This window comes from Tachysurus fulvidraco, chromosome 1, assembly GCF_022655615.1.
Source record: "Tachysurus fulvidraco isolate hzauxx_2018 chromosome 1, HZAU_PFXX_2.0, whole genome shotgun sequence".
Lineage (NCBI taxonomy): Eukaryota > Metazoa > Chordata > Actinopteri > Siluriformes > Bagridae > Tachysurus > Tachysurus fulvidraco.
In genome coordinates, this window is record NC_062518.1 from 32,727,560 (window position 1) to 32,753,639 (window position 26,080).

General features: G+C 39.9%; 2 protein-coding genes across 14 annotated transcripts in view; one reads left to right on the forward strand and one right to left on the reverse strand.

Moving 5' to 3' along the window:
* The first annotated feature begins 2,702 nt into the window (after positions 1–2,702).
* On the forward strand, positions 2,703–14,381 carry rcor2 (REST corepressor 2). Of its 4 annotated transcripts, none has more exons than XM_027134338.2 (13): positions 2,703–2,815; positions 7,010–7,141; positions 7,388–7,444; positions 8,102–8,182; positions 8,442–8,494; positions 8,903–9,064; positions 10,455–10,579; positions 10,678–10,741; positions 11,443–11,679; positions 11,770–11,847; positions 12,381–12,438; positions 12,686–12,897; positions 13,033–14,381. In XM_027134338.2, exons 1-13 carry the CDS (start codon positions 2,812–2,814, stop codon positions 13,384–13,386), a joined length of 1,617 nt encoding a protein of 538 aa, XP_026990139.1. In that variant the 5' UTR covers positions 2,703–2,811; the 3' UTR covers positions 13,387–14,381. The 4 variants fall into 4 exon arrangements, with proteins under 4 accessions (XP_026990139.1, XP_026990141.1, XP_026990138.1 ...); XM_027134340.2 differs by lacking the exon at positions 2,703–2,815 and adding an exon at positions 3,455–3,601; XM_027134337.2 differs by lacking the exon at positions 2,703–2,815 and adding an exon at positions 4,498–4,637.
* A 92-nt stretch (positions 14,382–14,473) lies between these two features.
* mark2b (MAP/microtubule affinity-regulating kinase 2b) overlaps positions 14,474–26,080 on the reverse strand; it is a 39,258-nt gene continuing 27,651 nt past the window's right edge. For 2 of the 10 annotated variants that reach the window (XM_047811912.1, XM_027134327.2), the window contains 5 exons: positions 24,487–24,630; positions 21,323–21,586; positions 19,365–19,391; positions 17,594–17,632; positions 14,474–16,651 (listed from right to left, as the gene is read on the reverse strand). In XM_047811912.1, coding sequence (XP_047667868.1) covers positions 16,201–16,651; positions 17,594–17,632; positions 19,365–19,391; positions 21,323–21,586; positions 24,487–24,630 — 925 coding nt within the window. In that variant the 3' untranslated portion in view covers positions 14,474–16,200. The remainder of the gene's footprint in view (positions 16,652–17,593; positions 17,633–19,364; positions 19,392–21,322; positions 21,587–24,486; positions 24,631–26,080) is intronic. The other 8 variants (XM_027134328.2, XM_027134334.2, XM_027134331.2 and 5 more) reach the window with 8 other exon arrangements.

Sequence of the window (26,080 nt, forward strand, 5' to 3'; positions counted from 1 at the left end):
AAGTATGTCCTCCAGATTATTATTATTATTAGATTATTATTATTATTATTGTTGTTGTTGTTGTTGTTGTTGTTGTTGTTATTGTTATTATTAATACTAACAACAACAATAATAATAATAATAATTTACTAATTACTAATTCAAACCCATGGGCAATTTAAATGTGGGATGTGGAAGCCTAGTGGTTAAGCTGTTGGGCTACCAATAGGAAGGTTGTGAGTTCGATTCCTACGTCCACCAAGCTGCCACTGCTGGGCCCCTGAGCAAGGCCCTTAACCCTCAATTGCTCAGTTGTATAAAAATGAGATAAAAATGTAAGTCGCTCTGGATAAGGGCATCTGCTAAATGCTGTAAATGTAAATGAGCCAATCCTCCTGAGTTATTTGGGAGGTAAAAGGAAATTACAGCAATTGAATTTATTTGTATTGCTCTTTTTTTTTTTAAAATAAAGTTCCCGTTGTCTCAAAGCAGCTTTACAGAAGTATGGAAACGGAAGAGAGAGAAAAAGAAACACATATAGAAGAAGAAGAAGAAGAAGAAGAAGAAGAAGAAGAAGAAGAAGAAGAAGAGGAAGAAAAAAATGAGGATAACAATAGTTTAATATTAATTTAAAAAAGATTAACTTCAAATTTTAAATTCTACATTATATATATATATATATATATATATATATATATATATATATATATATATATATATCCCAATCCCTAGTCAGCAAGCCGGAGGCAACGGCAGCAAGAAAATGAGGAAATGAGGAAGAAACCTTGAGAGGAACCAGACTCAGAAGGAAACCTCATCCTCATTTGGGTGACACTCTACAGTAAACTCAAAAAAAAAAACATTTAATAAAGACAGTAACACAAACCCATAATGTGGGGACCCATGAGCTTTGAGGTAGTAATGCTACCAGTTGTGCCTTATGTCACATAAAGAAGATTGTAAAGAACATTTTCACCATCAAACTCTCAGATTCCTATTTATTTTCTTAATAGGGAACTAACGGGTAATGAGCTTTTTTATTTTTTATTTTTTTTTTTATTTTACCAAGGCCTGAATTCACACTGTACACATTGCCTAAGCATTATGGTGGTTTAATCTTTGCTGTATTTGTTCTGAAGATGTAAATAAATTTGAAGAAAAATTAATATTCTCTGCTTGAAAAAAAAGAACTACTTTGATTTTAATGTCTGTCTTTTAATGTCTAGGGCAGTATGGCGTTGCAGTGTTTAGTGTTGCTGTCTCACAGCTTCAGGGTTTGATCCTGAGTTTCTGTCTACTTGTACTTCATTGGATAAAGGATATTTATTTGTTTATTTATAAAAAAAAATGTGTCAATTACACTATTCAGATGAACCCAACCCTTGATAATATTCAAACATACATATGGACACACTGTTGTATGGATATTTGTACATATAAGCATTTTTACAGTGTGATATAGATGTCTGCTTTGCTTAGTGAAGGCCACCGCTCTAGGGAAAACTTCACATGTCTCACTGTTAGCTTTGAAGGTCTGATTTTTCTCGACCTTGCTGGTGTAAATGTCTTGAATGACAGACGACATCAGATAAATTTCTCAGCTGAGGAGCAATGAGGCAGCCATTTGTGTTCCCATCTTGGGTTCTTGGGTGACTATATACTTCCAATTTACATGTTTATTTTATACAGCTAACTTTTATCTATATCTTTAATATAATCTACACTTTTATATAATATCTGAATGTTACCCATATATAGAATTATTTGGATCCATTATTTGGATGATGAACAATTTCTCAGCACAGAACTGATACAAACATAGGCCTTTGTACAGTGCCTATATAGGTGTATCAGCAATATTGTTGTTCTGTAAATCTCACTTGTGAGTGAGTATCGCCCTTCGAAGGGTGGTCAAAATCGCACAACGCATCACTGGCACCCAACTACCAGCCATTGCGCACCTTCACCACAGCAGATGTCTGCACAGAGCTCACAACATCATCAAGAACTCTTCACATCCCAGTCACAAACTGTTTAACGTCCTTCCATCAAGAAGGAGATACAAGAACAAACGCACCAGAACCAGCAGATTCAGGGACAGCTTTTTTCCATCCACCATGACACTACACAATTAGAACACTGTAAAAATAACCTCTGTACAATTATACATACAATGTACATATTACATATTTTGTTTTATACTCTACACATCCTCTACACATATTGTGCTTTACATACATCTTCACTATTTTATTTATATGTATTTTATAGCCTTTATATTTATTCACTGTACATATGTTTACAAGGCAAGTCATGGCCTAATGGTTAGAGAGTCTGACTCGTAATCCTAAGGTTGTGGGTTTGAGTCTCGGGACGGCCACGACTGAGGTGCCCTGGAGCAAGGCACCGAACCCCCCAACTGCTCCCCGGGTGCTGCAGCATAAATGGCTGCCCACTGCTCCGTCTGTGTGTGTGCACTTTGGATGGGTCAAATGCAGAGAACGTATTCTGAGTATGGTTCATCATACTTAGCCGTATGTCACTTCATATATATTACATGCTGTACATATGCTACTCTTTGCACTTCTGGTAGATGCCAAACTGCATTTCGTTGCTGTGTACCTGTAATATGCAACGACAATAACGACTTGTCTGACTGTCTGTCTGTCTATTTATCTATCTACAATCCCCTCCTCTGTCCACGAGGTGGCAGTAGTTTATCTCAGTATCCTCTACAAAAGTCATCGCTTCAAGTTATGACTAGCCAGCCGTTCAAGGCAAATGATTGTATGGATATACGTTTCGTCTACTACTTTATAAAATTATTTTTGGATGGGTGAGTGTGATTACTAACCCTAGACTTTACTTGCATGCTTTCTTTGAGCCTCTGGAGGGGCCTCTGTGCCTTTGTTGGCTTCTGACTGATATATAAACGACGTAGAGCACTGATAAGTTGCAAGCCTTATGTCCATGGTTTTGACTCATCCATGGTTGTCCCACACTCCCTCCTCCTGCACAAGGCTGTCAGCATGGCTCCGCCTCGGTCCTTTTGTCTTCTGCTAATCTGTAGCACGACTGGGAGAGATACTGCATTTTTTGGAGGGGGGTCATGGAGTTCAGAGCCATCTGACAAAACCTGTAACTTTACCATTAATCCAGCTCCAGGTGTCATATACACGAGTTAATTATTTACTAACTAATGCCCTTCACATCACACTGCTTATTGTTGAGATGTAGCCTCCATCATGGAAATGGTAAAAACAGTGTGAAGAGAACAAAGGTTATAAATCACTGCATTTCACAACATACATGCATATGAAGCTTGGACGTATATTAAGGAATTAACTCGAATTAACTCTGGCCTTGTGCAACATGCAGAAATGGTTATCATTAAAAAAAACTAGGGCTTGTGTGTGCGTGTGTGTGATGGGGGGGTTGCAGTGAAGTGAGCACAAGATGAGAAAGAGGAGGCACAGAGAGAAAGAGGGGGAGGGGAAGAAAGAGGAACTCATGAGGTGAAGAGGATGGAGGAAGTCTAAGCAAGCAAGATGAAATCAATGGCAGAAATGCATTCATATATCAGGAGAAGAAACAGAGAGAAACAATAAACAAAACAACTAAGGTGAGAATGAGACTAAAGATGATGCTGTATTAAGAACTGACAAGATGATGTCTGGAAAAGAGGGAGGGGGTGTAATGAGAGAGAGAGAGAGAGAGAGAGAGAGAGAGAGAGAGAGAGAGAGAGAGAGAGAGAGAGAGAGTATACATGGGAGGGGTCCTGTGCCACAAGTGCTGCTGCTATGTCTGCCTACATCCTTATTTTCCTGGAAATCCTAGATCATTCACAGTGAATGGTAATGTTCACTGATGTGCAGGGATCTGCCCTTTGGGCCTAGCAGCTGAGGGATGGATATAAGAAGGACAGAAAAGGGTGTGAAGGTTGTGAGAATTAAAAATGCCAATTCTTTGATTTTTACAATTATACAGGATGCTGTAAGATCTGATTATTGCATGTGTTCTCACCTGCAGTGCTACTATGATTGTGATTAATCAAAATAATCCACATGTCTATTGAGGTTTTGCCCTCCTTGTAATTTCGAATTCGGATTTTATTCTCACCAGCGAGAAATGTGTCAAAAGGACCGACAATTAAGAGAAAAATTGCAAGTTGTTTAGTTCCAGTCTTTTCGTGCATACATTAGTAAAGGTCTAGAAGACCGCAGCACCGCAATGCACAGATGACAGATTCATTCGCGCGTACAGTGGGAAGTAGTCCGGCCCTGATAGACCATAATGTAGGGGCAACGCAGGTGAAGAGGGTTCGAGTCTATTGTGTGCGTCTGAATACACCACAACACAGCATTCAAATCAAGTCCAGGTGTCTATATAAAATAAAATAGCTATTATCTTAATGATGCTTTAAATGCGTAATGGGAAGAATTGTCCTTTTTATTTATTTATTTATTTATTTATTTATTTATTTATTTATTTATTCTTCCTCTTCGCATTCTGTATACAAACACACACCAATAAAAAAGCTTACACAATATGAGCACTGGATGACGGATATATATGCATGTTTGTGAGGGTGTATGTATGGAACTACATAACTGACATGGAAGTTAGTTGGGGAGAGGCGAGGAAGAGGAAGGCGGAAGGTTTGTATGGTTGAGTGGGGTGTGGTGTGGCTCCCCCCCCAGCACACACACACACACACACACACACACGGAGAGGATCTCCATGCAGTCGATACCGTTGGACGGGAGAGCGAGAGAGAGAGAGAGAAAGAGAGAGAGAGAGAAAGAGAGAGAGGCTCGAGTGAATATTCATCGAGGATTTAAATAGTTGTTCGGTTTCTTATTAATATCTAGTGCGCGCTCTGTAGTGCGTCTGTACGCGTCTAGTCCAACGCTCATTAAGTTTTAGTGGCTCAGAGAACCGGCTTTCCAGGTGTGAAACCGCCTTTTTCCCGGGTGCCAACTAACACCAATGTTGAACGACAGCCTACTGGCTACCAACTGAAGCTGGAGGACCTAAAGCGTGGTTTTACACAAAAGAATCCCGACTTGAGAGAAGAGCAGGGCCAAAAGTGAGGCGAGACGAAAGAAAGGTGATTTTTTCCCCCCATCCTGCACTCACTAAGTTTAAACAGGAGCCGGTTGTGTTTCTCCATCTCTGTACCTGTTTACACTTAATAGCCTTATGTTTAATGAACAAGGGGACGAGTGAAAGCATCAGATATTAATGATGAGAGCTCTTACAGGAGTTGGGCTGAAAGTGAGGAAAGGAAATAAGCTATTTCAGATTGAAACCCTTGTGTATATATATATACATACACATACATTTATACGCGCGATAATAAACCCGACGCACAAAATGTTAGAAGAAAATAGCGCAATTAAAACCGACCCGGTTTGGTGACGTCACAACGCCAAGTAATTGGCAATTTGTAAAGTGGTTTATTCGCCAAAAAACAGCTTATTTCCGCGTTCTGCTTGGCGATGCGTGTCTTAATGTGTGTATTAACTTTGTTTTTATACCTTATGTAAAAAGCAATCGTTAACCAATTTTCCACTGTTGGATTACAGCACAAAGAAAACCCTGGAACCCTAGTAAATTATGAAGTTGTGAAAACAATTGTACACGAAGTTTTTTTTATTTTTTTTTATTTAAAGCTATGTTCTGTGGTTTTATTAGTTAAAGTAGGTCACTATCAACCCGTGATGTAAATGCGGTCTGGAAGCTGAGCCATGACAATGAATGGAGCTAAAGCTCGTATCTAAAACAACGGACGGCGATAGAAATGCTTATTTCTATAGTGGAATGGCTTGTGCTTTAAAAAAGCGTGTGTTTGAGTGTTCGTGTACTAATGTTGAGTTGTTCAAGATGTTTGGCTCTGTTACTTTATGTGGCTTTAAAAGCGCCGCTCCTGCTAGACAAAAGGCCTCAGAGAGAAACATCTCCACCAGGAGCAGTGCGGAAGTGCAAGTGCACTCTCACTGTCCACATTTCACTGTCCACATCTCACTGACTCACTGTCCTCATATCACTCACATCTCGATGTCTCATATCACTGTCTCATCTTACTGTCTCACTGTCCACATCTCACTGTCTCATCTTACTCTCTCACTGTCCACATCTCACTGTTTCATCTCACGTCTTGTCTCACTGTTTCTTCCCACTGTCTCACTGTCTCATCTAACCGTCTCATCTCACTGTCCACATCTCATTGTGTCACTGCCCACATCTTCTGTATACAGTACCTCACTTCACATCGCTCACTCCTTAGGGACGGGCAGATTACTTGAATTAATTGAATTTTTCAATTTCATGCTGTAAAGAAACTAAAATCCAAATCTTCTCAACTGTCATTGGGTTGAGAACATAAGGGATGTTTACATGGAAAGCCCACAAAGCCACAATACTCAAGTAGCTCCGAGAAAAGTTTGGGACTAAAAGCAGAATTGTTTTATTTTTCTTAGGGTTTGTTTACAAAGAAGGATATAATATTTTCCATTTTCATGGTTGGACCATTTTCTGTCTGATTGATGGGATCAGAGTAACATGGCTAAGTAGTCATTTTATTTGTATTATGAATTGCCTGTAGGACTTTTATTGCATTCTCATTCAATTCTCACTGTTGTAAACTTATTTTGGGTATTTGTGTATAATTGAACAAATTATTATTTATTTATTTTTTTTGGTCTGGGTTTCAGACATATGGTCTGGGTCCAGAGCATATACTTGTAACACAGTGTGAGGGACAAATAAAACCTGGATAAGATTGCAGTCTAATTTAGGACACCTTTCAAACATATTCAGTTTTGGGGTATTTCAGAGCAGCCAGTCCACCTGCAAGCTTGTTTTTGGGATACAGGAAGAAACCAAACTTTGCATAGATACCAAACTGAACTCATGATCGATCCTGGAGCCGAGAAACATCAACATTACATATTCTGCCCTCTATTATTTTGGCAAATTCAATATATTGTCCATCTCAATATTTAAAAAGTATCGTTCTTGTGTTTAGTCTTGGCAGCCATGCCATCAGTGATGGAGCGCTCAGGATCTGGAGTTCTGTCCCGCAGCAGGGCAAAAACAGCAACCAATGGCAACAGTCAACATACTGATGAGGAGAGCAGTGATGAAGAACATTCACATGGTAGGTGTCTACCAACCAAACACAAACACCTTAAACAAGCACCTAATTCTTTATTTGTTCTATTGTTTTTCAGCATTTTTAACATACACTTCAAAAACTTCTTGTCTTACACTGGTCTTATTCTGTAACTGGATGCTGGTCCAGCTTTATTCAGGGTTCCTTCTTGCTCTTTCTTCCACCCACATCTCTCCTACTGCCCTTTATGTGTCTAGCAAACTCTTCCTTACTGTGTTTTTTATCTTATAGACAGCATGATTCGTGTGGGAGCAGACTACCAAGCACCGATTCCAGAGTACAAGCCAGGTAAGAGGACGTGTGTTCGTGTAAGAGAGCAGTCATTCCTTTCACCAATTATTCTGACATCCAGTGTGAAAGTCTAGTCCACTGTCTGTACGAAACCTGGGATGGAGGTTTATAGGTTCACAAGTAAAGATAACTAAAACATAATGGTGTAATGGGGGATAGCAAAAAATATTTGAGGTGAAAAATCTGAAAACTGAATGATGCATGAGCATGAAGAGACCATGGGAAGGAGAGTGAGAGTAGGTGGGTGTACGTAGTATGTTTATATCAGTTAAATGCGTCACCATTTATATAAGTAAGATTGGAGTAAACGCGTGCAGGGTTTTTTTTTTTCTCAATACAGGAAAATGTTTAAAGCCTTGTCAGATCTGTGCTGCAGTTTAGTAGCAAATAGATACTGTCATTTCTATAGATTTGCTCATACAAGTGATAATTATGTAATGAAACAAACTAAACAAATGCTTGAATCGCTTAATGTTCAAGCAATAATTGTTTAAGGACACAAAAGTCTCATGGAAAACAGATCTAATGTTAGCTGTCTTCTAATATTTTTTGTGTGAATCAATGTGGATCATTTTAAACGATGAGCCACGTCACAGAATAGACAGATATGTGTTAGAAATAGATGTATAACTGATGTGTGTCCCTCATTGACAGAGCTTGAACCTGAATACAGTGAGAAAGACCAGAGAAGCATGCTCGTGTGGTCCCCTAACAGCCAAGTGTCTGATGCAATGTGTAAGTACTGAATCCAAAGACCTCTATAAAGCTAGAATTGCACCATCTTGAGAATTGAGGCTACGCTGATCTTGTAAGCTGCTTAATATGTACAGCTGATCTTAAACATGGTTCAGATACATATATAAAAAACAGCACTGAAGATATGAGACTGGGAAATGCTTAATGTAAATCAGATGTCTTAATCTGCAGTTACTGACATTAACCTGAGAAGCTGATCTTATCAGCCTTTAAAAATGTTCTGTTCTGTCCTTAACAGTGGATGAATACATCTTAATGGCCAAAGAGAAGCATGGATATAATATGGAACAGGTATGCCAAACCACAGTTTAAAGGAATACTCCAGCACGATCTCTGTCGTGCACAAAGAGATGAGACAACTCTTACATACCGGATCACTGGGACAGTACAGTACAGAAATAAGCAATTCTGGTTGTTTAGAGTTACACCTATCACAAGTCCTGTGTTTCAATTGAGCTTCAATTGTGTACATTAATGAGGCATACACACTGTTCTTCTGAAAAAGTATTCATCTGGGGAATATGACTTAAATATCTATATTTAAGTAAATAGGTTTTCCAGTATTCTCATAGGAAAGGGAAACATGCCTCTACATGTCTGCTAATCACATATGGTAAAAATAGGGAAAAGGCTGGTGCACATTAGTGAACTGTTTAGTAGTTCGAATTGCACAACTCCAATCACTTCTCCATTCTTTAGTCTTTGGGCATGTTGCTCTGGCACAAGCATGACGTGGAGAAGTCTTTGGCCGACCTGGCCAACTTCACGCCCTTTCCTGATGAGTGGACTGTTGAGGATAAGGTGCTGTTTGAGCAGGCGTTCAGTTTCCACGGCAAGAGTTTCCACCGCATCCAACAGATGGTAAGTGGGAGTGTATGAGAGTACAGGGGAGGATCTGAAGGTGAGAGAGTGGGGAAAGCAAGGAGAAGAGGAAGACAGGATGGCTTTTATAATCTGTAGTGCTCCCATCTGCCTGCTGATTAGATTAGATTAGATTCAACTTTGTCATTACACATGTACAAGTACAAGGCAACAAAATGCAGATTATATAGGTCTATAGCCTGTCAGAGAATACCGCAGCCGAACATGGAGCCATACACGCAATTATCAAAAGACTAGTAGCTATTGTCCACAATTAAAAATAATTTATTTTATATAGCTTGCTATTATCCTTAATATATATTGTTTCTTTTAGCTCTTTAATGTTCCCTAGAGATTTAAAGTCACCTTTAGAAGGTTGGAGAGAGGTGAATTAATTCTGTATGTTGTTCAGTTGTAACAGGAAGTGCTCCCTCACAGCAGCTCTTTTAAAATGGTGTCAAAGGGCTTTTCTGATTTCCTTAGCATTCAACATGTGCAACATCATTCTTAGCCAACGGGATATATTATGCAGCCATGAGAGCTTAATTTCAAACTGTGTAGGATTTCTCTCTGCCAGTTTACCTGGAACTTGGTCATGTTTATCATGTCATATTTTGTTACCGGCCTGCATCACCACCCTTACCTTCTCCCTCTGGTCAGCCCACTGAGACAACAAGGGAACCTGGCTTCCTAATATGGAGACGGCTGTTTATCACAAGGCTGCACAGTAAACATTGAGAAAAGGCCTCACACACATGCCCAAATACACCCTCATGAAATCTCCAGATCTATCATAGCATCACAGCCACTGCATCCCAAAATGCTTTAGAAGTGAGGTCTTGATTTTAAAGATTGTAAAGGGGGTCTGTACGCAGGCGTGTACACAAGCTGCAACCACATTTAAACACTTGAGATGGTTTAAAATGGGAATAATATGTAGAAAGTGACCAAAATTCCACGAATGATTACTAACTAACTACTGCTATAATACACTCTCAGTTCAGTCTGTTTTATTGGACACAAACTGAACAAGAACAGTATGAACACATTTTGTCATGTTTTCAGTATAACACAATTTTTAAGCTGGGCAGTGGAGGGTAAAGCCTCAGCACTGCCAAGCAGCCAATGTTTGGCCCTTGAACAAGGCTCTTAAGCCTCTCAGCTCCAGGGAGGCTATGTCATGACTGACCCTGCACTCTAATCCCAACTTCCTAGCAAGCTGGGATATGTAAAGAAAAGAATTTCACTGTGAGACAAATAAAGGCTTCTGCTGTTTTCGTCAGACAGCTGATCTGATCTATAAATGTGTACCCTGTAATATTTATATGTGCAAGGTAATTAGTATTCTCCACAGTGCACTGATATTTTTATTATGTTTATCATCTCTCAGCTGCCTGATAAGATGATCTCCAGTCTGGTAAAGTACTACTACTCCTGGAAGAAGACTCGAACTCGCACCAGTGTCATGGACCGGCAGGCCCGCAGACTCGTTAGCAAGAGAGAGAAAGATGACAGGTAAAAGCAGTGGACAAAGCAGAAAACACAAAAGTATGCAAAAAAGCCAGTGTGTGTTCTCTGAAGCATTACTTAACCTTGCAATGTCTGCATGATAGTAATGATGAGGTAGAAGGAGACCAAGGAAGTGACAGTGACTTTGAGATCGACACCAAAAAAGAGGTGAGTCATAAAGTCAAAATCATTGCTTTGTTCTGATAATATCGTGCTCCACTTCACTTTCACAGTTAAGAGTGTATAAAATATTAGACGTCCCCCTTAACAAACAGATATGATCTAATATTCGGGCATAGTAACGTTTTAAAAAGGCATATCGACCATTCAGATGTGAAGGAGATTATTAAAATAACAGATTGATCAAAGAGGATTTACAGTTCAGCCAAGTGAGGGCTGACTCGTGTCCGTCGGCACACCGGCATGCGATTGCCTTTCTTTAAACAGAAACGTAGTCGTTTATACTCTACTTAAGGAGAATTTGTGCCGGTTTTACTCTGTGTTTTATGATGCCTTTATTATTAAGGTTGTATATTAATAATTTTCACACAAGCTTTTTGAATAGCTTTCTTTAAGAATTAATTTTCATGTCATTGTTTTGCTCTGAAAACCAGATGTACAAATGATTACAGTAAAGAACTCTGACATTTGTTCTTGTTTGGATTACGTGCTATGTGTCACACAGCAAACCCCATGTTAATGCATGCAATACTTTGCTCAATAAATCAGTGTTTTCCTGCTGCACTACGCCACCAATTTGTGTGAAAATAGTTTTTATTTTATCAAGAAATTAGAATTTTTTTTTGGCTGCTTTATAACAAATGATCCCTTTATATTCATAGTGTTTAAAAATGTATTCTTTCATTCAGCTTAAGCTGAGCTCTGGTGCTGGAGGAGGCAGTGAGAGGAGCTCTGGGAGGCCAGGGCCCACACGCAAAGAGAGTCAGGGGGCTCAGTACCGGCACCATCCACTGAGAGCACGCCGCAGACCTCCAAAGGGCATGCACCTGGACCAGGAAGACATCGTCTCCCTGTCTGCCTCCACTGAGTCAGGAACCATCTCAAACCGCCAGCTCGACACCCAGCTAGTGTCTCTCAAGAGACAGGTAAAGCTTGTGCGCACGCACACAGGAACATTTGTTAGGAATTGCAAAACAGAATTAATCACAGGATAAACTTTACCGATCCCATCACAGGTTCAAAGTATCAAGCAAGCAAACAGTGTCCAAAAACGGAGTTTGGTAGATGGTATTGAAGCCATGAGACCAGCTGAGGTACAGTTAGTTATTTTCTATATACTCTGACTCTCATCCAATATTTTTCTTTATTTTAACTTTTCATTTAACTATACTCAAGTTTATCATGCTTTTATTATTAGCCTAATGGATAATGGAATGAACAATCTTTGCCATAATTATGTTGGCGGAATAAATCAAGTTTTTTCTTGACCTTGATCTCCATCTATCGCATTTAACTGGACAATGAATTCAACAAACTACTCAAAGCCTATTAATGTTGGTCTCCGTGGAAATTGTTGAATTCAATCAAGATACATCTGAGAATAAAAACATTTGAAGAATATCTACAAAATGTTTTGCTTAAGCATTAGTGTGTGCTTTACTAACTACCCTAAGACATCCACAACTAGTGTTTGTCTTTAATGTAGTGGAATGTGTCTATATCATCCCATATGCCAAGATGTTTCTTACTCTTCTTTTAGGCATGTTGCTGAAATGTAGAAGGAAATGATTTAAGCCCTCGGCAAATTGCATTTGATGACTCTACTTATCATTATGTACTCTTTCAGCCCACTCTTAAGATTAACTCCCGCTGGACCACAGAAGAACAGCTCCTGGCTGTACAGGGTAAGTCAGATTATCATGACTTTTCCTGAACAGAAAAAAAAATTGTTGTTAGCAAATTAAAATATTGGCAGGTAAATGATTTCTACTGTCCCAGATGCAGCACGGTTTGGTTACCATGTGTATTAATGTCATTTAATTGGATTGGATCCAACATAGAAGGATCCAACATACATGCAGTATTATTAATGAAAATTGTTCCTAAGATGTTTAAGATATATGTGGTTTGATGTGTGTTTGGATTGTGTAGCTGTTAGAAGATATGGTAAAGACTTTGCCGCCATAGCTGACGTGATTGGGAACAAAACCGCAGGCCAGGTAAGCTCATTCTTTGTCAGCTACCGCCGGCGCTTCAATCTGGAGGAAGTACTGCGAGAATGGCAGGCAGAACAGGAAGTGCTGCAGGAGAGCAGCGAGTCCATGAAGGACCTTAACGGGACAGTAGGAGTGGAAGAGGATGAGGTGAGGCAGGATAATGGGACATACCAAATGTAAAAATAGCTTATACATGGTATTAAAATATTTCATGTATATTTTATATAAAGTAAGTTTGTATTCTTCATGATGTAAAATATCCCTGTGTTGTGTTTTATGCAGACTAAGAGGGACAGCGTGTCCCCTGCAGACTCTGGCAGTCCAGTTCCTTCCTCTGAAGTAGCCAGTAACTCTAGCCAGTCTTCTCCTCCTCTTACCCAACCCCCACCCTTACTACGCCCGACTCCCCCCAGCGCACCCCCAAGCCTGTTGCGCCAACCTCCTCCTCTTCAAACGCGCCCCCTCCAGACCCGAAATCCACACAACCATCCTCCACCACCACTTATCCGCCCCGCGGTAGCCTCATCCCATCACCAGAGCGGCTCGAGGAACTCCGTCGGTTCCTCTGCGGCTTCCAGCGTGCAGCTGCCTCCCTCGTTGATGGGGCTCAAAGTGGAGTCCCCACACTCCCACTAATTCACACATGCTGCTTAGGATGACCTCTGGCACTGATCTCAAACCAGTTCATATTTGTGCAAGAATAGGATGTTAATGGGAACTGGTTCCAGATCGGGGGCAACTTCCACAATGCACTCACACTGAGCAGGAACTGTCCATGTGGAAAGGGGATTCAAAACACACGTTACCACAGTCGTTCAGGCACACAGGATGAATCAGGAATGGTGATAGATGTAGTGTTAGACAGGTGAAATGAGTCAGCAGCAGGTTTGTCATCACTCTGAAAATCCTCCTAAAATACCAACATCCCCAACTGTCACTCATCAAATACAGAATAGCCTCAGTGAAGACTTGCCAAATACAGACCACACACACCTTGCAGGCCTCAGCTTTAACGATATACCTCAGAGGAGGCCACAGATCCCACAGCTACACAATTCAGCACCATCAATTAAAAAAATGACCTTTGACAGGAAACCAAAATTTCTCACTGGAGAAAAGAGCCTTCAGATATTAGTCACTAGATTGTAATGAAATGCCTTGACAACTGAATCACAGGTTATTCCATTTCCATGGCAACAGATGAACATCTCCAACTACGTTTCACAGAAGACACCACATGATGTTTGAGTGTAAACTGGGAACAGCCATTCTTTCCATTAAAGAGCCATGTATTGCTAGGACTGAGTGTAGTGAAGTTTTTTTTTATTAAGTCCATGAAATATTAGTAAATAGTAATTATGTAGAAGCAGTAAATATTAAAGCACTAAGTGACCCAAAATACTTAACTTTATTTTTTCTTGCACAAACACTGAAGTTCACCGAGTCTTCAGGCAGCTGACTTGCTCTTGAAGGCAAAATGTGCAAGATGTTGAGAAGTTACAGTTTGTGCCAGTGGAGTTTCATGTTTCCACCAAAACTTTGTATATGAGAACTGTTTACAGGTGAACTTGGATATGGTTGTGTATTTTGTTTTCTTTTTAGAATAAAGTGTCTAAAATGCCTAAAATCCACATCCAGCGTTTGTGTTCAGGACTTGAGACCTTCCTCATTCACCATCTAGTGATTCAAGCGCTAGTTAAAAGAGATTCTTGTTGCATAATTATTTACACAGTTTTTGTTTCATCATTTATTTATTACTATTGTGGATCATAATCATCTCTCTGGCTCTGCACCAAATGTACATTTGGAGTTCTCTCTTTCCCTGACATACATCAGATCTGACAAGGAAAAATATTAAAATTACAGCAATGAAAAATGATATGAAATAAAAATCAACCCTGAAGAAAATTTATATTAATAGATAATGACAATTGGACCCCCAGCACCTTAGACAATGATCATAAAACTGTAAATAATGTGACATTACTTTCTGGGATTTTTTTTTATATATATATATAATAAAACAAACAAACAAACAAAAAAAAAAACCAGGTGCACAAGCATCCCACAAACCACTCAGACTTGGAAGAGATTGCTCCCTCTACTGGTTCCATAACATCTGAGTGAGTATCCATGCATGTTAAACATGTATAGCTCAGTGGAGAGACAGGACATGGCTCACCTTTTTCTCTGCCTTTCTCAGCTGGCTCTTCTAATGCCTGAGCAAGAATAGCAAAACTGATAACAACCTATTTAAACCAAGTGGTAGTCAGAACATCTGCTCCTGATGTGTAGTTGTCGGTGGGCTTGCTGCTACTTAATACAATCACTGCATGAAGGTCAAGACAAAAAGCCCAAAGCAACCTTTTGTTTATACACAGATGACTCACTCTCATTCAGACTGATGCACATGACACAAGGGGACAAGCACGAAAAGGGTAATGCTCAAAGTGATGTCGGGGCTCATTTCATTTGCTACCGAACCACTGCAGCATTCAGGCGTAGGCATCCTGGATTTGGAAGGTTGGCTAAAAGATGAAGCCCAACAGGCATTTAGACATCAGTCTTGTAATGACGGCGGTGCTGACGCAGGTGATGTCCTCTTACTCAGTGTCTTTTCCAGTGATTGTTAAGTCCATGGGGAACAGGAGGTTTGTTGAAGTCTGATGTTTTTGTGTGGCATTCAGTACAGCAGATTAAAACCACAGGGAATTAAAAAAAAAAATCGAAACGATAATTAATAAATCATTCATTTTACAACATTAAAATACATTTGATTTCTCTTCATAAAAGGGGGAAAAAAGGCAACAAAAATACACCCATTCCAGTGCAATATATCACAACCTAGTCAATGAAGAATTAATCACCCAAACCCTTAAAACACACAATTCCTTGAGTGGTATTCAAGTAATGACCCTCTTTATTGGGTGGTGATGAGGTGTAACCCCACTGACAATGTGGTTACACCTGGGTTTGTGAGTAAACTCTGACCCCAATCCACACAGCAAAACAAATGAAAATGTGCAGATATCAAACATTGTCCGGATACCCAGTGTGTGTGTGTGTGTGTGCGAGTGATGAGCTGAAGACCAAATGAGTTCATAAAACTCAGGAGTGTATACCAAATCAGGATCTTCTAATAGTGGATGAAAGTAAAACGACTTTGTTTTTTTCTTTCCCCCTCTTTCTGGACTGAAAAATGGGAGTTTAGACTAGTGACACAGAACCCAGCAAAATCAACATATACAGCACTTTCCCCCTCACCTACCTCACACTGTATTTCAGTGTGTAGTATCTGTACAGCTTATTTCAACTAAACCACCTGAAAAGAAAAAAGATCTGTCCGTTTATTATCTCACGAATCATTTCAGTGGTTACTGCCTACCTTCCCGCTTTCCCCTAAATCACTGTCTCTAACCATCCTCCCTATTTATCCTTTGCTCCCCCTCCTCATAGTTTGAGCTCATTTGCAATTTTGGATGCGATGTTCTTGAAGGCGATGGAGGTGCCGGAAATCCTTTTGAAGCGCACGCCGTTGAGGGACAGGCGGGGTAGCTTGCACACCTCCATCTCCCATTGGACGAAGTCATCACGGGAGGGGTTGCCAGCCATGCAGAAGAGCATGTAGCGCTCACGCACTTCATATTCACAGCTGTTAGCGTCCAGAACTTTACGGATCTCCTTCATCATCTCGGTGGGCTCCATGGACGATGTGGTCTTCATACTCCAGGTGAAGCGCAGCGAGCGAGGCTTAGTGTTGTCTTTCGCAGACGGTGGCGGAGTTCCACCCCTTGGAGATGAGGAGGAGAGAGAATCCTTGTTTTCATCCCCACCGCCTGAGCCGAGTGTCCCGCCTCCTACTCCGGTCTTCTCTGCCTTGTCGGCGCTACTCAGCATGGATCTGGAGACAGAGATGGAGAGAAAAGAAAAAAAAAGTAGAGGGAGAGATAGTTGGAAAATGATACAGAAATATGAAAGAAAACAGCACAGAAGACGAAGACAGAAGATAAAAAGAGGCAAATGTATGTGAAGAAAAAGAAAAGAAAAAACAAAGGGATCATTCAAGTGTTGGACAAAAGACAGAGAAGGAGGCAGCAGCAATAAACAGGGAAAAGAATCGACAGTAAACAAAACAGAACAGCCAGGAATATAGCATGCATTTTATTGTACTGCTGTCCATTTGTCATTCATTTTTCCACCCCATTTGACACTCACACAATCATTGTATCTTTACTGTCTATTTCAACTTGAGTGAAGCTAGCTGGATCACAACTCTGTCCTGACCTCATGCTTTCATTTAGTTTTTATTTAAAAGCTTACATGCTGAGGCAACTTTAAAATGTCACCCATGTCCTATAACAGACAAGGTGTGTGAGGAGGGAGAATGTCCTTAAATGGTCTTAAAAGTCTTGATTATATCAAGCCTTGCTGTAAACAATTCTGCAGCTCCAGAGCAATTGAAATTTTAGGCTGATTGTAAATAAGTCATACAGGGGATTATCACTTAGCTGGGACTGTGTGTGAGAGAGAAAAAGGGATTGGGGAGAAAAAAACCCCGAAACATTTGAGTAGAATGAAAAAGCAATCTGAGGACAGAGTTAGTCACAGAATGATGACACTTAATGACAAAACACAGGCATGTCAGTATCTCTCTCATTCTCTCGCACACACACACGGAAACAATCCTGATTGGTTACAAGAAATACTATAAGCCAATTAACTCTGAATTAAACACCCCTTCTTAGTCAATTCTGACTAAATGTTTACTTAGCCATCGATTAGATTTGATTAGAAAATGATTTGATGAGGTCTTGTGTTTTTGTTTTTTCTTTTTTTTCCTCACCTGCTGCCCTCGTCTCGATTCTCTCCCTCATACGGACTCCTCGAAAGAAATCGTAACAAGATTAGTTTTTGTACCGGTAATGCTACCACCAAGCACTTCCAAGTGTTATGGATACCCTGGTACGCAAATCTCATTCCATTACTGCAAGCTCTATTTCAGACAGGCAGTGTTGTTTTAAAGGGTCATAAGTTGGAGGTCTGATATTACAAAGTATGTAAAGGAAGTAGGTTTTTGCTCTATAGTGGTGGGGACTGAATGAGCAAATAATATGGGATGGAATGGATTTGAACAAAACCAGAGCGAACCACCCCTCAATGTCTACATATGAACCCATCACCATGTCAGCTACAGTCTTCCAACAATGACCCTACAGCTGGTACGGCCCCGGTTCACACACAAACACCCAAACACACCAACATAAAACACAGACATAATGTCAGACGTACACAAGAAAGGGTTTGCCTCAGCCATCTTAATGCGTAAATGCTTATGAACAGACAGACAGACAACCGCTCACAAAGAATGTAAATGTAAACACAGACTATTAAACAGCTGCTCGACAAAAACATCAGTGAAATGTTAGAAACACAACAAAGACATGAAGCTGTTTAGCAAACACAAAGCAGCATCTGTAAGTTAAAGAGCTGAAAATATAGGATATGATGTAACCTGTAAAGGAAGTTTTCATAAATTGTCAAACAATACAGCTGTTGACCAGCAGAGGACGCAAAGTTATCGTGCATTACGTGACAGCGCCCTCATCTGGACAAAGGACCACATTATCAATAACGCCAAGAAGTTGCATAGTAATACGAAGCACATTATTACAAATAGACCATATAGTTAGAGCATATTAATCGGAATGGTGTTAAGGATTTGGTTATTGAGTGAGTGGAGTTAGATTTCCGTACACCTGACGCCTGCTCGAGTCCTACAGCTCTCACATACAATGTGGCAGACATAGAAGTGAAATATAGTCACATGGAGAAGAGGAGGGTATGAGGAAAAATAAGAGTCAGATTGGCTTTTATAATATGAGCAGGTCAAAGCCAGACAGTTAATCTCAGCTTCAGATGCGGTTACCATCATCATCATGATGTTAAAAGAGCTGAGAAGAAAAAAGAATTAAAGGAGGCAAAAAAGGTTCTCCTGAAAGAATGCAGAGTAATGTGATCTCCTCCATCACTCCTTTCCATCCTTAACATCCCCTTTTCCAGATATGACCTAGTCCTACAAGTGAGAGACGGAGTTAAAGAGAATAGTTCTAAAAAGTTTCTTACTCAAAGTTCTGCTCTCATCTTCAAATTACACAACCTTGTTCAATTTTTTTTTCCAAGAACAACTTATTTTGGTTAACTGCTATGACGTCATGTCCCATTTACCCTGGGGGTTACCTTGAATAAGTGAGGAACACTAGCCTACACAGCAGCATGAACACAGATGAGATCACCATTTACACTGATGGAGACAACAAAAGGGGGATGAGGTGAAAGAAGAGAGGATGGGGAACGAAAGGAATGTTAATTTCTTTGGCACATTAAGAATGTTGAGGGTGAGCTTGTGGGTTGGACGTGGGATGTTAGTACTGCCCATAACACATCACAAATGTACCATCGATAAAGAGCCAACCATAAAAACAGCAGAGGGGTAAATAGTATGAGGGGAAATATAAACATAAGCTACATGAAAACACCGGGGAAAAAATGGGAAAGGGTAAAGGGGCAAATCAAAATAAAAGGTTTCAGAGGGGGTTATCATTGTGCTTTCCTACCTTCTGGGGAACCTGAGTGATAGATTTCTACAAAAAATAAAACCAACAAAGAAAAATAAATAAATAAGAAAAGAATAAAACGTATGCATGTAAATATGAATGGCAGTAAGTAAAAAACAAAAACAACAAAAAAAAACAACTTAAAAACTTTAAGGTCTTCCCACACACAGTGGTATCTTACAGTCAGATTGTGTTGATTGATACTGTAATTAATAATTACAGCATGACCAATGTTAAAAATGAATGCTATTGAAAATGAGTACTATTTCCCCATTTAGGGGCAGAGCTCTAATTAAAGGGAACCTCGCAGTAGGTGGATTACAAGAAGCATGACGTATTACAAAAACAACTAATTAGGCCTAAAGTGGCTGTTAGTATGGCAGAAAACATTTAAGTGGTACAAAAATGTTGTGGTGCTGCTGAGATATACTAGCTAACTGTGTTTATTTAGCTGGTGAGAGTTTTGCCTTTCAGAAGCATGTTTGTAATGAGTATTCATGGCATAGAACAGCACGAGTGGCTTTACATGTTGCATAATAAACATTCTTTATCTCGGTTCCCTCTTTAGACTACAATAATGCTGAGAGAAATATACTACAACATGCTTATTGCTGTGTGTGTAATTTCCTCGTACTGTATTAAGTGTATGGTGCTGAAAGCGGCTAAGGTTGTTATTACAACACTAATAGATGTATTAGTAAATGTAACAGGAATCAAAACAAAAGATGCAATACACAGAGTGGATCATTTTGACTCAGAATATTTCAGGGATGGAATTGAAATAAATAAATAAAATAAAAAGCCTGGAGCCCAGTATATGAATTTACAGCTTAACCAATGCTCTTAGCTGTTTGATAAGTATAAATCATTAACTGTACTGAATTTATATGCCTCATTTGAGCAAGGTATTAATATTACATAGTCTACTGGATACTACATAAGAAAAACTATACACACTCTTATTATTTTTCCTCAAGTAAAAGCTTTTCCAGGTTTTAACAAGACCAGTACAAACCATTTTGAGAAATTAAACATTTAAAAAAAAAATCCAAAACAAACAGCAGTGTGATTATTGACCATTTCATCAGGAGAATGTATATGAAGTTTTAAAATATTGCACACAGGACCCGATGCACATGCTCTGTGTATTTAGGCATGTTTTCTAAGCCGTATATGTAAAATGCTAAGATCTACGGTCTAGCCATGTTTTAATATTATCTGGACCTTCTACAAATATGAATATTTTAGCGAAGTTGCACCAGCACATTTTCTACAAAGCTCTGGCAGTGAGCACACACCAAGGTGTCCCCAACACAAGTATTTATAGGGCTGTGGAATGTGATACCTCCGCTGTTACCATGGATACTGTCACCAAAGAGGTGGAGAAAAGGTGGCAGTGGCATTACGTTCAGAGTGTGCTAGAACCCAAAAGCAGGAAATGATGAAATAGATGAGAAATGTGAATGTGTGGTAAAACAGTAGTCAAGATTAGGCACTAGCGATGAGATTTAATTTCCTAACAAGGACTTGACCTTTGAGGAAAGATCGGTTGAGACATTTTTTTTTTAAAACTCCATGAGATAACTTGGAAAAAAGACAGCACTGGTGTGTTTGGGTCAAACAAAACCTTTACACATTTACTTCTGTTTGAAATAAAGAAATAATAATAAAAAAAAAAATGCAGTGTGTGTGTGTGTGCGGAAAAAAATTGAGACTACGCATGTATCCAGCAGCGAGAAGGAAGCAGAGAATGCATAATCTGACTTCCTTATTATCACTTAAAAAGAATCTCTCTCTTTCTGTGAAACACTTCCCTCTGTTTCTCCTCTAACATCAGTTGCACATGCTTCTCCTGCATTTCCCCACAAAGCCACCTCATAAACCTTCAGCCACGCCCCAAATGTGTCCACCAACCAGAGCTCCAGCCAAGCGCATAGAGCCCTGTCATTCATTCTCACCTGCGCACAAACTTGGAGGTAAACTTGCTGAAGATGCCTGAGTTTGGTGGTCTCCGCTGCTGGCTCGTGCCATGAGACAGGGAAGGTGAGGCTGGAGAAGCATGATATGGCGAACTTTGCTGATCCCGTGCCCCTCTCTGCTGTCCGATGTGGAAGGTGTTTCGAGCAGGCACCCCTCGTGGAAAGTTGGTACGCTCCGTCCCTGTCGCGCTGCTGATGTTGTAAGCGGACGGTGATGCGCCAGGCGCTCTCTGGGGAGGACCACTAAAGACAAAAATATTTTCCCACAAAATAAAAAGGTTAAATTCAAAACCCTGCTGGTTAATGGATCAACTGCTCAAAAACTCGTCTCACACATAACAGACAAGGGACTGATCTTCACATCACAGAACACAAGACGTGCCATTAGCGCAGTACTGTAACAATCGCAAACAATTCAATGAGCAGGAATTCTGATTTAAATAATATGCCAACATCAAGTACTGTCTATCTCTAGCACATCTAAAATGTGCCTGAGTGTGAGATACAGGGAGGTGTGATAATGACTCACTCTTGCAGGCAGTGAACTGATAAAGTGTTATATAATCTCAAAATAAAGAAATATGCTCTGCATGGAAAGACATCTCAGAGACATCATGTCTCATCAAACCATGGAGGTGAAGGCTTACTCATAACGATCCAGGAAACAGGTTCTTTATATCACATAATCAGAGAATCTAAGAAATTGTGCTCATTTTGTGCCCAGAAAATAATGTTTAGGGCCAAATACTGAAATACCAATGAGAAATCCTTGACAGACCCAGTGAGCTATGAGCTGTGTATTGCCCTGACCCTGAGGTGTCAAGAAATCCCAGTGCTTTTAGACCTTTAGCTAATTTGTCTGTGAGCTACTGAACTATTAAATGCGGTTATAAACACATACTGAATTCAAAATGAGCACCAAAGTCAAGCTACGCTGCACTGCATGATGAGCTTTTACAAAGTCTATAGTACTATTTCATACACATTCTTCAAGATTATAATCAGCCTTGGTTTCACCTTCATTCCTCTGTTTATCTTTTACTATACATTACTGCAAAATACCATAATACCTTAACAGCAATTTCTAGGCAAGGTAAATAAAACACACTCGATATCCGTGTATACTGTTTCACGGATTAAACTAAATCTGTCACAATTAATTAAGATAAACTGGTAGCTTTGAATCCAAGTGTGTGATCAATTCCGCCTCACTGGATTGGTTTCTGGTGCCAGCCTCTGTTACCTAACCTTTCAGCTTACAAACCTTCCACAACAGCAGGCAGTCAGGTTATCGGACATGCAACAACTCTAATCTATTAATATCTATTATTACTGTAGCTACTAATTTTCAGCACATTGTATATCATATCATCTATTATCACACACTGAAAAACGGTTACAAAAACAATACTGTTATAACCATTAGGTCCACCATTTCTTTAAGTAGACAATGTTTATTGTTATTAATCTTAAATGAGGGTTTATGATATCTTAACCACATCGCGTTTTCTGCCACACAACACGCACAAGCTACACAACAGCTTTGTCAAAGCTCCTGGAACATGTTAAAATCACTGTCACATGAATAAAATATTTCCGTCCAATCCAAAAGTTCAAGTTCTGAATTAGAACATGAGATACATACAAATTTCAACATTCATTTCCTTAAAGTTACACCTAAATGTTTAAAACAACTTGCTGACCACTTTGGAGGCAACCCACAAAATCTTATGTAATCAAAAGTATTGGAACAGCTATAACGTAATTAACTTGTTTATTCCTTTAATATCCTCTTCAGGAGGTCAAATTCATGTTCAGTTGTGTTGAGGTGATCTTGTGATTGACTAGGCCAAATCTAAACCTTCCTGTAGCAGTGGTAGCTCAAGTGGTTAAGGCTCTGGGTTGTTGATCGCAAGGCCAGGGTTCAAGCCCCAGCACTGCCAAGCTGCCACTATTGGGCCTTTGAACGAAGCCCTTAACACTCTCTACTCCAGAAAAGTTGTATCATGGCTGACCCGAACTTTCAAAGCTGGGATACACAAACAAAAGAATTTCACTGTGCAGTATTGTGACAAAAATAAAGGCTTTTGTTGTGATGGCAGTGTATTCTGGTTTATCATCTTGCGATATCTTGTCTTCAGTGTACAGTGAAAACAAACTGGCCTTGCTGTTCCAATATATTTAGAGAGTACTGAATGAGTAAGGTTTAAGGGTCTGTAATTGAATTAGAATTTTCTTAAATTTTAGAAAAAAAAAAAATACAACTAAGAAAAAAACCTTTAAAGACAATAACATGCATACAGTATACAAAGCCTTTGGTAATGTCAATATAATGAACAGAAGTTTATACACAGTTAATATTTCCCAAAGGGATGATTTAAGCAGTGCTAATTGAGATACCATTAGTCGGTTGAATGAAAGTCAAGCTTAATGGCTGAGTTTTCCCACAGACACTGCACTACAACAACGTGCTTCATATATGCTTAATTGAAGGATTAGTAAACGAATAAAGAAATACAGAGCACAGAGACAGAGCAAAACTATGAGGCAGGGCAGCAGAACCTGTTTTCACTTGTCCCTAACCTCAGGTGGAAAAGTATGAAAAGTTTATGAAGCTTTAGAAACCTGTACAATGGTCATGCTGGTCATCTGTCAAAGGTGTGTACTCATGTGATTAGGAAATGCCTTGTTATGTACCAGCACAGATGTTGCATAAGGAGACAATTGGAAAATAAGGTGTGTAGGATGGGTGACAAATGACGGGTGAGAATGTATCGTTATCATAACCGTTAACATTATAATATAATGTTTCTTATAAGTTAGATTTGGATTCAGATAAACTGACCAGTCAAATAGACAAACAAATACAAAACACAGCTTTCATAATGGGAGTTGTGCTTTCTTTCCATTTTTTTTAATATCACACACCCATGGCAATCTCTCTAGGAGAACCATGACATTGCTCAATCCATGTTTTAATTTATAGCACAAGGCATTTATGGGCCTCCGTGACAAACTTTCCTTTCTCCAGCCAGCAAGGTCTTTGTGTGAGTCCTTCACAGGGCATTCCCCTCCCCCTCACTTTATTCAATGCAAAAATAAGGGTTGTTTCTCTGAGTGCGTGCGGCCTGGTGTGAACTTGCCTGGGCTGGTGTGCGTGCAGGTCAGCGGGGCATGGGTGGGCTGAGGAGGACATGGACTTGTGATGGCGGGAACGTGAGGACGAGGAGGATGTGAGTACGGCGCCGGCCGAGGCCGTGGAGGCGCGAGACCCGGGTATGTTCAGGCTGATGGTGGTGAGAACATACAGCAGTGGCACCGTACATGCGCGCACACCATCACACACACAGTCATGGCCATATGTGTTGAGGGAGGAAAGAGGATTTTGTTAGAAGGCATAATTATCTGACAATGGGGAGATAGGAGAAAAGGGAGTGACAGAGAGAGACAGCACCCACAGCACACAAAGAAAGGGCATAAAGGAAAGTGTGAGTTTGGCCAATGAGTATATACAGAGACAGCTCAGACTGGTACATGAGAGCAAGGGGGGGGGGGGAGGGAGAGAGAGAGGGAGAAAGAGAAGGGGAAGAGGGAGAGAGGGGGAGGGGTAGGAGAGGAAGGGGGGGAGGTCAAACGGAATGCTGGAGGGGGGGATGCAGAAAGAGGAATAAGCACACACAGACACAGATTAGCAGCTCTTGAGAAATAACAGCTATCACCTTACTGAGAAGCACACAGAGTAAGCCTCTTACAGGGCAACTACAGAAAACATACAAATATAAGGTGCCTTTTTCAGTCACAAGCTTTGATAATCCTATTAAACATAGATAAACCAAGAAAACAAAAATCAGCATGTAATGGCAGACTAGAGAGGAAAAAAAGAGCGAGGAAGATTCACATAGCTTCCTAAAATACCTTAGCAAAGAATGAGTGAGCGAGCAAGGCCTAGAAAAAGACTGAGAGCGAGACAGACGTAGGAAAGTGTAGGTAAGGGAGTAGTAAACAAAAAGCAAACAGAACAGAGCACTAGTTAATATTTTAAAAGATACACAAGAGAATAGACAAGATCCATTGAAAGCAGTCTAATCACAGCACCTATGGCAACATTTAAAGGTTATATCACCTCACCACACAGATATTATATTGCATTTGCATCAAGCATTCAAATGAGCACTCGCACTGCTAAGGGCATAAAATAACAGTGCTTTCTGCACAGAGATATCAACCTTCAAATAAGGAAAAATATCCTCCTTAGTGGTTTCAGCTCAAAGATAAGTTTAGCACTAACCTTGGCTTTATTAAGACGTGTATACGAGTCAGAAACTACAAGTATATGTTCTATGCATGATGCAGCTTTTTTGGATATGCAGGGTAATTCTGAACACATCTATGCTCATATTCTATTACAGTGTGCAGCAGGTACTGTTATATGTCCCTAAAAGTCCACATACGCATTAGGACATGCACAACAGACACATTAACGCACAAAATTTAAAGCGTGTGTGTGTGCGTGTAACCTGAGCTTCAAGCCACGGTGATGACTGAAATGAATTAAAACTCTGTAGAGGTCCATCAAAAAAAGGGAATATTGAGGGTGAGTGGGGATCAAGGAAATGTGGGCATGTGCTCTCAAAAAAGCGATGGTGATGTGGAGGGAGACGTGTAGAACGTATATAGGTTTGGAAGCATGACTCGTTTTTCCTGTTCCTTTGATGATTAGTGACAGCCAAACCCAGA